The sequence below is a fragment of the Ctenopharyngodon idella genome, chromosome 13 (genome assembly GCF_019924925.1).
Source record: "Ctenopharyngodon idella isolate HZGC_01 chromosome 13, HZGC01, whole genome shotgun sequence".
NCBI lineage: Eukaryota > Metazoa > Chordata > Actinopteri > Cypriniformes > Xenocyprididae > Ctenopharyngodon > Ctenopharyngodon idella.
This window is the reverse complement of record NC_067232.1, coordinates 5798773-5815000: the sequence shown is the minus strand read 5'-3', so window position 1 is coordinate 5815000 and position 16228 is coordinate 5798773. Positions and strand designations below refer to the sequence as shown.

Here is a 16228-nt window from a genome sequence, read left to right as displayed (position 1 = left end):
AATTGGGGTTGTCAGAAGGGTAGAGGGGGTTGTCGGGGCCCTGTCTCCTTAGCGACCTGCTCTTGTAATAGTCAAGGTCACTAGATAATTTAATCATTAAACAATGTTGAATCTTTTTTTCCTTCCTCGTCTCTATGCTTTCCGCCGTCAACATTCCCTACCAGTACTGCATCTTTATTTAATAATGAATGTGCATTTGCATATATGTGACCACTGAGGTTCTAGAAAGAGTTTTAAGAGCTATTTAAGATCCATAAGATATACTATAAATGTATTATAATGATATTAAATTATGAGTATAATGTTATGTATTCAAAACAAAATATATTATGATCTTAAAATGTATACTACCATTCAAAAGTTTGGGGTCAGTAAGAGAGATATATATATATAATATATTTGTAAAAGAAATGCATACTTTTATTTAGCAAGGATGCATTAAATTGATCAAAAGTGACAGTAAAGGCATTTCGAATGTTACAGAAGATTTCTATTTTAAATAAATGTTATTTTCATGCTGTTCTATTCATCAAAGAATCTTGAAAAAAAAATGTGTCACAATTTCCACAATGATATTCAGTACAACTATTTTCAACATTGATAGAGAAAGGAGCTCTCACACATAAGATTTCTTACAAAAACTACTTTATTTAGAGGCCAAATGCATAGACAAAACGTTTTAGATTCACATCGTCATTAGTGTCGTAACATGCATTTGGCCTCTAAAAGTATTTTTTGTAGGAAATCTTCTATTATGCGAGATCCTCTCCTTGTTGAGCTTAGGTATGTTTTTAGAGCTTACGCACCAAACTAATTTTTATTTGCAAGACACCTTTTTCGGTATTTGGTATGGGCGTTCTATGGCCTTTCAGCTTTTTTTGCCTATTTATATGATTTCTTTATATAAAATCGATATAATTATTTCTAGTTATGCTTGGCTATAAAAAATTTTGACTTAAGTGCAGTCTCTGTATAACTGTTTTCCTTATGCAGTAAAAATGGGTAACTCCTGAAGCAATCATGGACAGAAGCTGTAGAGATTGATTGGTCAAAAGGTGTGGGACCCCTGTTATATGTTCTCACTGGTCAAATGAAGCCCTGTCACACCAAATGTATACTTGATCTTGAAATCACTGCCTGGCAGATGTTAGATTTGAAATATTCTGTTTCAAAGTTTAAATGTTTTTATCCATGTCTGAATGCGAGTCATCTCTGATCCTCTACTGCCCCCTACAGGTTTCATGATGTGGAGATCATGGCAAAGGTAAGAGCGAAACCAAGAGATTTTGAAAAAGATAGAAAACAAATGAAAAGAACCTTTGTTAAAGTAACGTCTTCATCTGCTGTTGCAGATCACAGAGCTTCTCTATAAAGATGCCCGGTTCAATCATGCTGACCCTGAAACTTCTGGTATGTTGCTTGTTTGTACTGTTTTTTTTACACCCCTTAAAGGGATAGTTCACCCTAAAATGAAAATTCTGTTTACTCACCCTCAAGTTGTCTTCTGCTGAACACAAAAGAAGATATTTTAAAGAATATGGGTAACCAAACAGTTGATGGGCCCCATTGACTTCCATAGTATTTTTTTCTATATATGGAAGTCAATGGGGTCCATCAACTGTTTGGTTATCCATATTCTTCAAAATATCTTATTTATGTATTTTTAAATGCTAACTGTACTTATTTAACATTTAAAAATGTTATTTACAAAAGCTTAATAAAGTATAACATGGCCTAATAAAATAATCAGTTTATATGCTGCATAAATGACTTTTTCTCACAGTTTTTTATTTATTTATTCATATTTTAAATTGCCATAACATTCATGTTCCTGGTGCTGTGTCGATATATAGTATAAGACAAAGAGGTTGGGAAACACTGTGCTAGTAAATCTCTATGCCTATATGTCCTCTGAGCTGGATTCACTGATAGTATCGTGTGTGTGCGTCTGTAGGGTTTCTGGCAGTGATGGAGTTTATCCTGACAGCCGTACTTTGCATTAAGTGTGTGTGTGTGTGTGTGTGTGTGTGTGTGTGTGATGCAGTCTGAAAAGTAGCTGTGTGCATGTTTGTGTGAGTGCTGTCTGCCTGCTGACTCTGCGCTGAGTTAACAGAGCTTCCGCGAGTGTCTGTCGTCTCGCTGCACTGGAGCAGGCCTCCGTGCTGGTGTCCGAGCAGGTGGGAGCGATGGAGACGGTCTCTCTGTCTCATCCCATCACCATGCACAACGCAAATGTGTGCGCGAGGCTGTCAGCTGCCAGCCACTTGTTAAAACAGACTTCAGTCAAGTCTGGAGCAAAGCTGCCTGTGTCAGCACAACACACATGTACAGTTTAAGAGCTTATTTGCTGGATTGCAATATTTTTGTTATGGTCCTACATAAGCTCCTTTTGTGATTTTATTTGACTTTATTTATGAAAAGCAGGAAGTGTCAAGTGTTGGCTCCTTTCTCCTTTTGCAGAAAATGTGGCCTACTTCCTTTACAACCTGATTGATTCAATGAACGAGGGGGAGGTGCAATCCAAAGAAGAAAAGCTTAGGGAGTACTTCAGCCTGCTCAAGAACATGGTACATTTGCAAACACACAAGCATAGTGTCATTAACAGTTTGTTCTGCCTGTTAAATAAATTCTGTCTAGGACCCTAGGGGGTAGCCGTTCATAATGCCCCATGATCAGACAAAAAACGTGTACACTAGCGTTCAGAATTTTGGGGTAAATAAGACATTTTATAACGTTACGAAAAATTTGTTTAAAATAAATGCTGTTCTTTTCAACTTTGTTCATCAAAGAATCCTGAAAAAAATGGATCATGGTTTCCACAAAAATATTAAGCATCACATCTGTTTTTTAACATTGATAATAAGAAATGTTTCTTGAGCATATATCCGAACACTGAAGACTGGAGTAATGGCTGCTAAAAATTAAACTTTGCCATGAATTAAATTAAACTTTCACATGAATTAAATGCATTCTAAAATTTATTAAAATAGAAAGCAGTTATTTGAAATTGCAATAATATTTCACAATTTTATGTTTTAATCAAATAAATGCAGCCTTGGTTAGCATAAGATACTTCTTTTAAAAACTAAACCAAAACTTGAATGGTAGTGTATAAAAACATAGCATTGAGGGTATAGGCTAAACTAGCAAGCTAATCAATTAGTGCTATGCTAAGCTAGTACACTGAGCATTTGGCTTGCAAAAAAAAAAACTACCTAAAAAAACATGAACATGAAATGTTTAATTCCACATCTACACTTTTGATTATTTACTATTAAATTTAACATGTAAAAGACTTTAGTGGTCAGAAGAAATAACATGCATGCATACATATAGAAGCACTGAAGCAAAGCTAAAGGTCATTTTAAAATAACGTTGCTGTCCTGTGCCAATTTAGTTAATTCTTTATTTATTTTGATGAGTGGTTATTTGGTGTCAATAAGTTCTTTGCTTTTCTTAGAATATCAACATCTCACTGAATATCTTCAGAGGAATCAGGAATATTTTGGAGTCCTACCATGTTCCAGAGCTTGTCAAGGTATTCTATAATAAGTGGTGTTTTCAAGTATGTTTCTAATTGTCATACCTGACATTTTTTGGGCCAAAAAAAAAAAAAAAAATCAGTAAGAAGCTGCTTAACAGCCACACCTATTAACTGCATAGCAATGCTCTTGCAACCACCCACGACACATCATGGTAACAAGTTTTGCATGGGCACACACCACTAATATTTTCTTCAAAAACTTTACAGATCTGATTGTTTTATTCAGGTTTATGGTTATGGTACCGTTAATACAGCAGGTCATAATTTTTCTTTCAGGATGTCCTTGCTCTTGTGGATAAAAACGAAAATGGATTGGCGACTGATGTGCCACTGCTTAGAGTAAGTTTTTGTCTTTTTTTTTTTTTTTTAACCAACTCTGTTCAATGCATCAGGTGAGCTGTGTCAGTCAGATATCCTCTTGTTTGTGTCAGGGTTTGGAGGGGAGATATTCGTTCTTGGAGAAGACCCTGGCAGAGCTGAAAGCTGAGGGCAAGCCCGCCAGTTCCACCCTCAAAAAAATGATAGCTATCCTGTGTACAGAGGAGGTGAGGGCTGTTCTCCTCATAAATACTCATGGGATTTGTTAGTGTTCTGGTCTGATTGGTTTTTATAGTCATTTATAGTGGTCAACTTATATAAAATTAACCAATTATGTGCCTTATTTTTGATGTAAGAGTGGGCTTGGTCATTTTTAACTTTGTGTTAACGTGTTAGCCAGTTATTTTAACTGTATAAAACAGTCCATATGCTGCTTGATATTGCAAGTTTATTATCTTAATCATAAACACACTGGTTTGTAGCGCAAATAGCTTTACTGTTTACTGCACTTTATTCTTCTAGTTATATACCGATAAGCGGCTAATGAATCGGAAGTCTCGCACTTTCACAGGAAATGTGTATGTCGGTCTGTCACCAGACAACCATTTATCAGTATGTGTATATACGTGTATTTTATTTATTTATTTTATTTTTCTCCCCCACAACTTTGGCTCTCTCGTCAGAAACTGGATCAAGCTCTGGAGCTTAAATATGAGTATGAAGCGGATATGACTCCTGCCGCATATGCCATGCTCATCAACCTGTGCTGTCGCCATGACAATGCTGAGGAAGCCCTCAAACTAAAGAGGGAATTGTAAGTTTGATGTACACATCATCATACAAACATCTTTGGTGAACTGTTCCTTTAATTGTCGACAAAGCAAAACTAAAATAGTCATGATTTACTCACCCTCATATGATTCCACACCCATGAGAATGTGGGACATGAAAGGCAATTTTTTAAGAATATTCTGGTTACTTTTTCCATACATTGAATAGAGATGAAGCTTTAAGCCTCAAAAAGGACACAAAAGCACCATAAAATTAGTCCATATGACTTTCACATTTTCTGAAGTCACACTTTAATTTACATTGTTGTTCACTGATAATCCTCCCATTCAATGAGCTGTTAAAGTTTTCATAAAACTTACAATTATTGTTTTATGGAATATTGCATTGTTTATTATAGATGATTTATCAATCCAGCTATCCATTCTCCAAGTCGCTTCATCCTTTACAGGGTTGATTTATCTATGTACATAATTATTTAAAAAATGCTCTCGTTATCTTTATTAACGTCATTAACGTCCCCTCCCTTTCACAACGATGTCTCTTCTCTGATGTGTGCACTGGTGCGAGAACGGGACTATAATACCTCACTTCCAGCAACCCGTCACTCACATGAAACAATCTTCTATTTAGTTTTCACACCCACTATCTACGATCCCTATGGACATTCCCTAGTCCCCCCCCCCCCCCCCCCTCCTTTTTTTTTTTTTTTTTTTTCTTTCTTCTTTCTCTTTCGAGAACCTGTATCACTCAGATTTACGTCACAATAGGGAAGAAAAGACAATCATAATTTCTGGCCCTGTTTACATCTGATATTAAGGTTTTGATCGATCAGATCACAAGTGGATGACGTTAAATACAGGTGTAAACGTTCTGAAAAGTTTTGAGCTTGTCCACTTTCGATCACTTCCAGAGGAAGTGCAAATGCAATCGACCAGATTGCTTTCATAGTGTAGACACTCATGTGGTCGATTGCATTTGAACAGCCACAAAAGGCCGCCTACTCTCTGCCTACTGATTTAAAGGGTTAGTTCACCCAGAAATGAAAATTCTGTCATTAATTACTCACCCTCATGTCATTCCACACCTGTAAGACCTTTGTTCATCTTCAGAACACAAATTAAGATATTTTTCCTAAAATCCGATGGCTCAGTGAGGCCTGCATTGCCAGCAAGACAATGAACACTTTCATTACCCAGAAAGCTACTAAAGACGTATTTAAAACAATTCATGTGACTACAGTGGTTCAACCTTAATGTTATGAAGCGACGAGAATACTTTTTGTGCACAAAAAAACAAAATAAGGACTTTATTCAACAATATCTAGTGATGGGCAATTTCAAAACACTGCTTCATGAAGCTTCAAAGCTTTACGAATCTTTTGTTTCAAATCAGTGGTTCATGTTCTCTCACCATTCCTGATTTCTAACATGCACTTACCAGGCTCGATATGGTCTTGCGGCTATCAGAGCAGGAATGAAAGCTACTTCTCTGTATGTTTTTCAGTCATCTCCGGTCACGTTCATATGTAAATTGCACGAGCTTATTTCGTCCACTAGATTGAAAGCCCATTTACCCTCCCATAGACCCTCCCCTCAAAGAAATCAGGACAGAAGTGGTTGAAAGTGGACAAAAGAGATGGATTAAAACACCAGGTGTAAACTGGTATGTCTACCTGCAGTCCGACTGACCAAATGCATTTTAATACCAGGTGTAAACAGGGCCTCTACCAACTTAAACCGCTGCAACTACATCACTGAATCAGTTGAACTTGAGCTGAAAATTTAGATTCGTACTGTTCCAAACAAATCATTCAGACCAGTTTGGTGAACTGCATCGACCGATTTATTAAGATCTGGCTCCACAGAAAAATGTGTTCACATTTATATCTCTCATAAGCTCTCATTAAGGTGCCAAGTAGAGCTATAGCGAATGTCAAGATGATCAGTGACTTTTTTTTTTTTTTTTTTTTACAGAATTTCTATAGTATATTTTTATATCGGTCATATTAACCACTTTTATGGTGCTTTTTGTTCATTTTGAAGCTTAACAGCACAATCCTGATTTACTTTAAAGTTGCCAGGATGCTCTTAAATATATCACCTTTTTTCTTCCATGAATGAAATAGTCATATGCGTTTTGGAACAACATGATGAGGTGAGCAAATAATGACAGTTTCATTTTTAAAGTGAACTATCGCTTTGAATTTAAAACATTCACAGCACAAAGAAAAGGACTTGAAAATTCACATTTGTCAACCTGTGTTTACTTTCTTCTTTGGCTTTTCAGAGCTCGCAAGGACTCAGAGGTAGCGCTGGATGCTCAGAAGTATGTGGCCTTGGTCCGAGTGCTATCCAAACATGGCAAGCTGGAAGGTTAGTGGCCGCGTCTATGTCCATGTGAAAGCTTTGGTCCCTATTGAAATAATTGTAGATGCCCTCTTATTTTCAATATCTCGGATTAATGAAATAATTTAGTTTAGTTTGACACAAATAATGTGGGCCGTCACATAAGGTGTGCCTTGACTCACATTTTAAACCACTTAGGATGTCAAGGTACAAATGAGAATTTTGTATTACTTATCACGTCGCTATCAAAAGCTTGCCACTTGCTTAATTAGATTCGTAAAGGCGCCGCTCAGAATCATACTTGGCGCGAGTGCGTCTGCGTGCGAGAGTGAGGTCCGAGACACCTGTCTATCCACAAGGGGACATTAATCAGCCATTATCTGAATTCCACGGTGGATTTCTCCATGCTCATGTAAGACGCAATTACAATAAAAGTGTTTCCTCTTTGCTTTGTGCACACAGTGATGGTGAAAATACACGCTCCGTCTCTCTTTTCACGATGCGTGTCACTCTTTGGCTGCCCCCTCCCTCTCGCTCGGACTCATCCTGTCACCGAGCGAGGGAAAATTACAGGACCGGCTGCACTTTAACAGAATTACCGAAATCCGTCCTGATACTAATGGCATATCATGTCGGGGAAAGTGCTTGAGTATTTCACACACACGCACATTTGCATGTGAATTCAGGCGAAAGTGTGTGATGAGGGAAGTGTGTGTGTATGTATATGTGTGTCCATCAGAGCGAGCCGGTGGCCATTAGCCCGCCGGTGTGCGCTCGGAGCTTGTCATTCACATTAACACACCTCAGCGCCCCAGCCTGCCCGCATCACCGCCGCAACCCGATCCGCTTGAAGATCATGACTCGTGGCACCGTAGCGCACCGGCTGTCCCGGCTTTTAATGGCCTTGTTTTTGTTTGAAACCTTTTCCCCGCCTGTTGTTCCTTCCTGTGTCTTTTTTCCCCTTCGTGTCCTCACATTTGTTACAGAGTTCGTAAAACGCTGTTGCCGGTTCATGGGCTGGCAGAAGGCCACAGAATGAGCCGGAGGACTAATGGGCTGTGTGATATTTGTTTACCTCAGTGTGTGTGGTATCAGACAGTGGGCCGGGATGCTCCGCTGCTAGTCGTCCATTCGGGCCCATTTACCACCAACAGCTGATTGGGTTTGATTAGTGGTTCTGTCAGATAGGAAGAATTTGAGCTGTCTGCCATCACAGAGCTTTCTTATGTGGCTGAAGCTCGGTTCAGCTCGGTTGCTGTTTGTGGTCCAGCGATGTGTGAACTGTGCTTCGTATGACCAGAGAGTGGTCTAAGGGCTTCATTTGCAACTCAGAAGTCTGTCTTGCTCATTCATCCGTAACCTCAGGACACAATCATCAACAAGTCCTTGTAGTGTGCAAAAGTTTACGCACCTCAGAGCAGTGACCTAGCGCATGTGCACTGTCACATTGAGCTGTGACTTTCCACCCTATTCTGCTCATAATTTTATGCTATTTCTTAGGCTCTATGCTTACTGCTTATATAGGCAGCTACCTTGTAAGGCAGGATAAGTAATTGTTTTGAAACACTATACATTGGCAGCGTTTTCATTTAAAGTTTCCCAGACATCATACACATTGAGCTTCTCATTTGAAGTGCTTGATGGACTCAACACTCATGATTGATTCCAATATAGTGCAACAGTGATTGATTACTTCTTCAGAAATCTCATCTTAAACTCTTTGATAAGCAAGACTTAAAGTTCTTTAACCCGGAATCTACCCAGAGTTCGAACCACTTCCGTCTTGTTGACGTTTCCATAAAATTGTTGAATTCTAGTGTGCATGACATGACTGTGTGATTGTTATTAATGTGTTGTCTTGTTACACAGCTTCATATGTATGCCCATAACACATTTCCCTCAGCAGGACAAAGCATCATTGTCATCATCATTATTAGCCAGCTCTGAGATGAATCATGACACTACATCAATTCTAAACCAAAAACTTAAGAAAAGTTTTTGGAAACTAAATACTTTTATGCTTAAATGAAATACTCTTTTCATAAAGCATAGTGAAATAAGTCTACTCAAGGGGTTAGTTCACCCAAAAATGAAATTTCTTTCGTTAATTACTCACCCTCATGTCGTTCCAAACTCACCCTCATGTGTACACACACACACACACACGTATAAATGTATGTGTACAGTATATACACAGAGATCTATATAATAATATATACAAGCATATATTATGTAAACAAACTTATGTTAGATGCAATTAATCCCGATGAATTGATTTGACAGCACTAAATATATATAAATATATTTGTGTGCGTCTAGTAGAATTTATCTAACGTTTTAATGTTTACATGTATTTTAAAATGTACAAAATGTTAGAAAAATAAAATGTATAGGTTAATAGTTGTAATAGTTTAATGGATCTAATTAATTTACAAGGTTTGGATATGGGAGTGGGTGGTCATTCCTTTGTTTGGTGGATCTTGCCCCAGGATTATAGGTAATGTAATATTTCAACAGTAATTTTTTTTTTTTTTTCATAAAGAAGTAATTGCCCTTACTCACGACTGACTCATATCATCACTTAACCTCTGTGTTCATGGTAGGTCTGTCTAGAAAGGTTCATTTTGAATGTAAGAGTCCAGTTTCTATAGAGAAAATGAATAGAAGACCCCCAAAAAGTGTTTTTAATTGGCGAGTACTTCAGTAGAACACTGGGAGGTACATTAAGGCAAATGCATCCCTCTCTGCATGACTTTCATCCAGCTTTAGCACATAGCCTCCTTTTATATGGCTTAAATGTTGTCCTCCATCAGTGAGCTGCTGTACAACAATGCTTGTTAAAGCCCTGGGCTATAAGGAAAGTACATGGTTGAGTGCTTAGAGCGACGGCCCAAGAATCAAGAGGTTGTTAGTTCTAATCCCCTCGTGGGTATCGCTGTCACGACGCCCTCCGGCGATCCACTTAACCTCCATTGCTTCAATTCATATCCAGCTGTTAACACATAACATGTGGCACTTTTTAGACAAGAGCGCTTCTTAAATGACAAGCCTCTATTTAAATGGGCTGACTGCTGGGATCTTGATAAAACAATCCTCAAAAATTAAAAAAGCAGTAAAGGATGAGATCTGTGCCCTAATAACAGCGTGACTGAGTAGATAAGTGAACAGAGCTTTATCATACAAAAGCAGCCTCTTAAAAACTCAGCATGACCCTGCTGAACCTCCTGTTCCCCGCTTCACTGTTCCTTTTGGCTCATCACTTTTTCTGACAGTATGGAGCGCTGCGTTGGATTTGCATAACAACAGGACAAAAATTGCAGGGTGATGAAGTGACAGATTGGAATTTGTGGGCTAAAACAAGCTGGCTGTCTCTGTTTGAGTGTGTGTGCACGTGTGTGGAGACTGAAGTGAACTGTGTTGTTGTAGGTCGACCTACATCATATTTTTCCATATGCATGCCGTTACTCTCCATACTTGAGGTCCTTGTTATTGTCAAAACACTGTAGGAATACTCGTTGGGTAAAGGAGAGGTTTTTTTTTCCCTAAATGGTTTTTCCTACTGAAATCCACAGTTTTACATGCAAATATAAGTAGACATTTGTAGGTTGTATTCCCTCTGCACTCTCTGTGACTTATTACACTGTCCAAAATCAAGGGGTGTTTTTAATGTTTTTGAACAGAGTCTAAAGGCTGCGTTTATTTGATCAAAAATACAGTAAAATCAGTAATATTATGAAATATTACAATTTTTTAAATAACTGTTTTCGTCTTTAAAAGTCATTAACTGTTTTTAATTTTAAATAAATATTTTAAAATGTACAGTAATATATTCCTGTAATGGCGAAGCTGAATTTTCAGCAGCCATTACTCCAGTCTTCAGTGTCACATGATCCTTCAGAAATTATTTAATATGCTGATTTTTCTGCTCGATGAACATATCTTATTATCAGTACTTTTTTAGGGTCCTTTTGTAAAATGATATATGTCTTTATTGTCACACTTCAATCTAATGATCAATTTAATGTGTCATTGGTAAATAAAAGTGTATCAGTTAAGAAAATAAAATTAAAATCTCACCCCAAACTCTTTAACGGTACAGTGTAATTGCAGCCTGACATAGCAACATTGGCTCAATCAGTGTTGTGATTTTTGGCGTGGGACTGTCTGTTTGTTTGACCAATGGCAGATGGTCAGTGTTTAAGAAACTTGTTTAGACAGTCAATATTGCAATTCTTTTTGGTGATGCAAGTGGGACAGAAATTACACACAGAACAAAAGCAGATTAAATTTATGCAGATTTAAATTGTAATTTAATTTGTAGTTTCCCTAGAAGTGTAAATACTGTGGTGGAATTAAAACATTGCTCCGTTTGAGTATCCCGACAATTGCTCATCCAATACAGTGAGTTTTGGCAGGACTATCTGTTTATTAACCAATGGAAGATAGGGAGTGTTCAAGAAACTGTCATTATTTTTGCAATTTGCTAATGGCACAGAAACTATCACTTTATCTTTAAGTACTATGAAGAAATGGAGATGAGCAGCAGTGCTGCTGTGAGTCATGGGAATTTGGAAGTTTGACTGCCTGTGGCCAACACAGACTCTCATATTCACACAGCTGTGATGATGGTATCCTCATTCTCTCTCTCTCTTTCACTCCCTCTCGGTTCTAGATGATTAGTATCGCCAGTGCAAACAGGCCCTATCGGTATCAGCCCATTAGCTAGCCTCTAAACAGCGCGTAAACACATCTTAATTATCTGGCTTGGTGACAGAGCAGCTGTGGAGGTGGACCCTCGCCCCTCTGCCAGATGGGAGCATCGCCCAGTAAAAAGCCTCCATTACGGCAGCGGAGCTGCGGCGTATCCACGACCAGAGCCCGCCGAGTTCACGCCGGGCACTCGCCGCACACCTATAATTTCCCGGCGTGCTTTTGCAGGGAACCGTGAAAAAAAAAAAAAAAGCCTACTATTGTGGGGGCCTCTGTAATTGTAGTCTCGTTTAGAAATGCAAGTAGTAATTAGCGGCGAATTGGCATTATACGGCAGCATTTGCATCCCTGCTGGGTGTAAAATGTTGTTTTAATAGCGGTTTGTTTTCCCCACATGAAATTATCTAAGGGGGCTTTTATCACCTCTTCCCCTCTCTCGCTCTCTCTCTCGCACTCTCTCGTCTGGCGCTGGCCCATCGGGGACGGCAAAGCGCACAGATATACAAATAATCTCCACAAGTCTATGAAACAGTCAACGAGACGGTTAAACCTTTGTATGAACTTGCAGTTTATCAGACTGCGCCCTGAGTACCAAGTAGCCACTACATATAGTGGTTGCATACCATATATCACTAGTTGCATTATGTAGAAGTTTCAAGCAGTGATGTGCAAAATTCGTTTGTTGGTTAACTAGTCAAAATGTCTGATATTTTTGCTAATCTATCTTTCTCTCTCTCTTGTGGCATCATGCAGAGGCGATAGACATGCTGAAGGAGATGAAGGAAAAAGATGTGTCATTAAGGGACAGCACGATCAGTTTGCTCACCCTCACAATGAACGCAGCTGCAATGAAAGGAGAAGCCGACGCTATTCGACGTCTCCAGGAGACCATCTTCACCTTGGGCCTGGCCAAACCATCCAATAACCTCTGCTCACCCCTCATTACTTGCTATCTGGAGAGGTAAGTAAACTCAGTATACTGAGAATCTTGCCAAACGTTGATGCTGTTCCTGTATGTGTAGCACCTACAGCTCTGCAGATCCTTCTGAAGGATCCCAGCATTGAAACAGAATGCCTGATATTTCTTTTTAACAAGGCTGCTGTTTAACCCTCCTTTTGCATTTGGGTCAGTATTGAAGCAGAAGAGGCACAAAATTGTGGTAACCCCTTATGTACTTACTAACAGTAAATTATACAGTACATTATTACAAGCATTATTAAACCAAGCCATATTTGTGTGAGGACACCACAAAATAAAGTGAAACCAACTTTTTTATTAAAAAACAACAACATAGTTTTTAGTATGGGATAAAAAAAAAACTTTGGAAATGTCAAGACTATCAATTTTTTTTTAATTAAGTTAGCGGTTAATGTAGTAAAAACATGGTAATAACATGGTAACTTTAAAAAACATTTAAATATTTGCACATTCACATGTTGCTAAGAGAAATTAATCAGATACAATATGGTTTTAATTGAAAATGATTAAATAATTAATGTTTAATAAGCTTAAGTTCCATTGGGCTATAATTGACCCGTGAATGCAAAAGGTATATGCAGATTTTGAAACCATTGGGAAGGTCAAGTTTAACCTTAACAGTTTTAGCAGCACATTTCAGTGCGGATTGTTTTGTGAACCTGTAACAATGTAATTCAGACGTCAATTAATTCAGAGTCTGTTATCGAAAAAATAGGGCTGCACAAACTTCTGGACCCAACAGCGAAACCGCAGACTGTAAATAAGCTGTAATTCATTTCACATTCAAAGATGTCATTTACTCAGAAGTCAGAAAACACAGGGCAAGTGATGTAAAACTAAATTCCGACTGTTTTGTTGCAAGAAACCTTGACTAACATTTATTAGAGGTCTCAGTCCAAAAATTAGGGTATGACCTCTCTAAGTAGCGAGTTTGGAAACATGAATGTAATCTGAAAACAAACATTAATAACAATGTTAGATTGTAAAGGGCAGAGTTCCGCTCCTCCCTAAGCTTGTCGTCTCACTGTTCATTTCATATAATCTGTCATTACCTTATAGCAAAATGCAGCATGAGGGGAAAAGGAATTAACTTCCACAAGTTGGGCCCCTCTGTTCCGCCCCCCCATTCGTTCAGGTCTATTTGTAAGAGCGGCTTTTAAGCAGATCAACTAATTTGCATGTTAATTATGCACCCTGTGCTAATTACTGGATTTTCCTGGGCCATGCGGTGCACTGCGTAAGTGCCTTTCCCCCTCCCCACTGTGGAATATTGAGGTTGGCAATACACCTTCACTGATAGCTCTATAGTCAACACACACATACACATTCAGGCTTCCTCGGTGCCCCTCAGAGACTGTTTGTTTTTCTGTCACTTGAGTGCCGCAACCACACTGGCACGTGCATGCTTTAATTGCTGCCTTGTGTGCGATAAGGTTTCCAATTTAGCTCAGGTTCATTAAGGAGCAGATACGGAGAGATCAGAGCGACTCTCAGCAGAGACTCTGATAAACCGTGAACGTTCACGTCACGCACACACACACACACACACACACACACACATGCTCTGACTGGCAGCCACACATCCCAGTGGAGGAGAGCCATCTCAGTTCACAGCAGCCAGGCCTGTTTGGATACGGCCTTCGTGAGGAACTCTGTAGTACCTGTCTGATTTGTCTATGATATTGCATGACATGCTGTAGTCATATTTAATGTCATATTATATACAAGCTACTCTGAATAATTTTGGTTGGAGACAAAAAGAATAATGACCCAGATGAAAGGCCCAGGCCCTGATGAGATCCTTTTTTCTGTTTTTTTTTAACTATTAATATTTAATTTTACATGTTTGATGATGATTTCTTGGAAAATATTATGGTAGCTTAAAGTGTCGTGAAATTAGCTAAAATATAAAATAAAAATGCAGAGGGCGAATGATATAGAACTTTATATATGTGTGTGGAGTTCTGAGGTGTGTGACATCATTTTGAATCCTGCTTGTGTGTGTATATGCCCTGCCCGGCCAAAAAAAGGTGCTGTTTGGATTTAAATAGGGAAATAATCAAGAGTCTATGATTGGATCATCATTGCTGTGATTATTATGTCTCTATCATGCTATATGTTTGGGAATAGTTCTTCTAACCCTAATTGATGGAGTGTGTAGCTTTTCATTTCTTAAACAACCATGTAGGGAAGACACGTCATGGCCATATTCCAGGATGACAATGTCAAGATTCTCCAGGGTTAAAATTGTGAAAGAATGGTTCAGGGAGCATGAAGAATAATTTTCTCACATGAATTGACACCTGTGTGTATATGTGTGTGTATATATATATATATATATATATATATATATATATATATATATATATATATATATATATATATATATAGATATATATATATATATATAGATATATATATATATATAGATATATAGATATATATATAGATATATAGATATATATATATATATATATATATAGATATATATATAGATATAGATATATAGATATAGATAGATAGAGATATGGATATATAGATTTAGACATACATATTAAAAATATATATATATATTGTTTACGCTTTTCATGTAATATATTTTATTTCAGTTACTGAAAACTATTTTTAATGGTTTTAATTTTAAGTTTTAGTGCAGTTTTAACAGTAACAACTCTGTATTTATTATATTTAGAATACTTCTTGGTCGATAAACATGATTATTAGATATATGGTAATATTAGTACTAATTTAGCAATGATGGTGTTTTGGCTTAATCTTTTAGGCGTAAAGGGATTTATTTTTCTTTCTTTTATTCATTTTTTTACAATATTTTCCCCCTCACTCTCTGTAATTGTTCAGTTAAGATTACTTATTAAAATTAGTTAGCAGTTAGTGGGGTTTTTTTTTTCTTGTCAGTATTGTTGTTCGATTAATATCTGCTTAATTTTGTACTTGGATACAGTCAAAGGACGTTGGTAAATGATATTACTAGTAAATTCCTTTTGTTTTATCCACACTTTGGTGAGTAAAGCAGCATGAAGTTGAATCAGGACTTTATTAGGTTCAGAAAAGCACGTGTTGTGCATACACACCATGAATACACCAAAAAAAAAAAAACTGCATTAAGGTGACATTTTGTCCAATCAGGCCTTCGACCTAAAATGTCTCACACCCCTTCTGTAGACGACTCTTTTATCATCTCTAGAATGATAGAATGTTCTCTCTGTTCTGCCCTCATCCATCTCTCTCCACTCATCTCTGTCTCCTCTTTGGTCTGGGCTGCGCTAAAGAGGACAAAGCGGTGTGTGTCAGTGTCTCGTCAGCATGTCAACTGTAATGACTTAATGAACACTTCTCTATGGGATTAACTCTGACAGCCGTCAGCCCGTCTCCACGACAACAGCAGCCACCGCTCCCAATCCGTATCCTCCGTCTCTAATGAGCCTAACAAAGGGAATTGCCAGAACTTTTTTTTTTTTTTTTTTTTTTTTTTTGTGGAAGGGATGTCTTTGAGGGACAGGAACTCTATAAAGAGGGAGA

The 16228-nt window shown here is 37.8% G+C and overlaps 1 protein-coding gene across 2 annotated transcripts in view; it reads left to right on the top strand.

Moving 5' to 3' along the window:
* The window catches only part of lrpprc (leucine-rich pentatricopeptide repeat containing), a 57822-nt gene that overhangs the window by 14292 nt on the left and 27302 nt on the right, over positions 1-16228 (top strand). For both annotated transcript variants that reach the window (XR_007933232.1, XM_051917225.1), the window contains exons 15-23: positions 1237-1264; positions 1353-1410; positions 2461-2567; positions 3461-3538; positions 3821-3883; positions 3976-4089; positions 4546-4676; positions 6941-7026; positions 12463-12670. Coding sequence is in view for 1 of the 2 variants with exons in the window: in XM_051917225.1 (XP_051773185.1) it covers positions 1237-1264; positions 1353-1410; positions 2461-2567; positions 3461-3538; positions 3821-3883; positions 3976-4089; positions 4546-4676; positions 6941-7026; positions 12463-12670 (873 nt within the window). In the remaining variant the exon portion in view is untranslated. The remainder of the gene's footprint in view (positions 1-1236; positions 1265-1352; positions 1411-2460; positions 2568-3460; positions 3539-3820; positions 3884-3975; positions 4090-4545; positions 4677-6940; positions 7027-12462; positions 12671-16228) is intronic.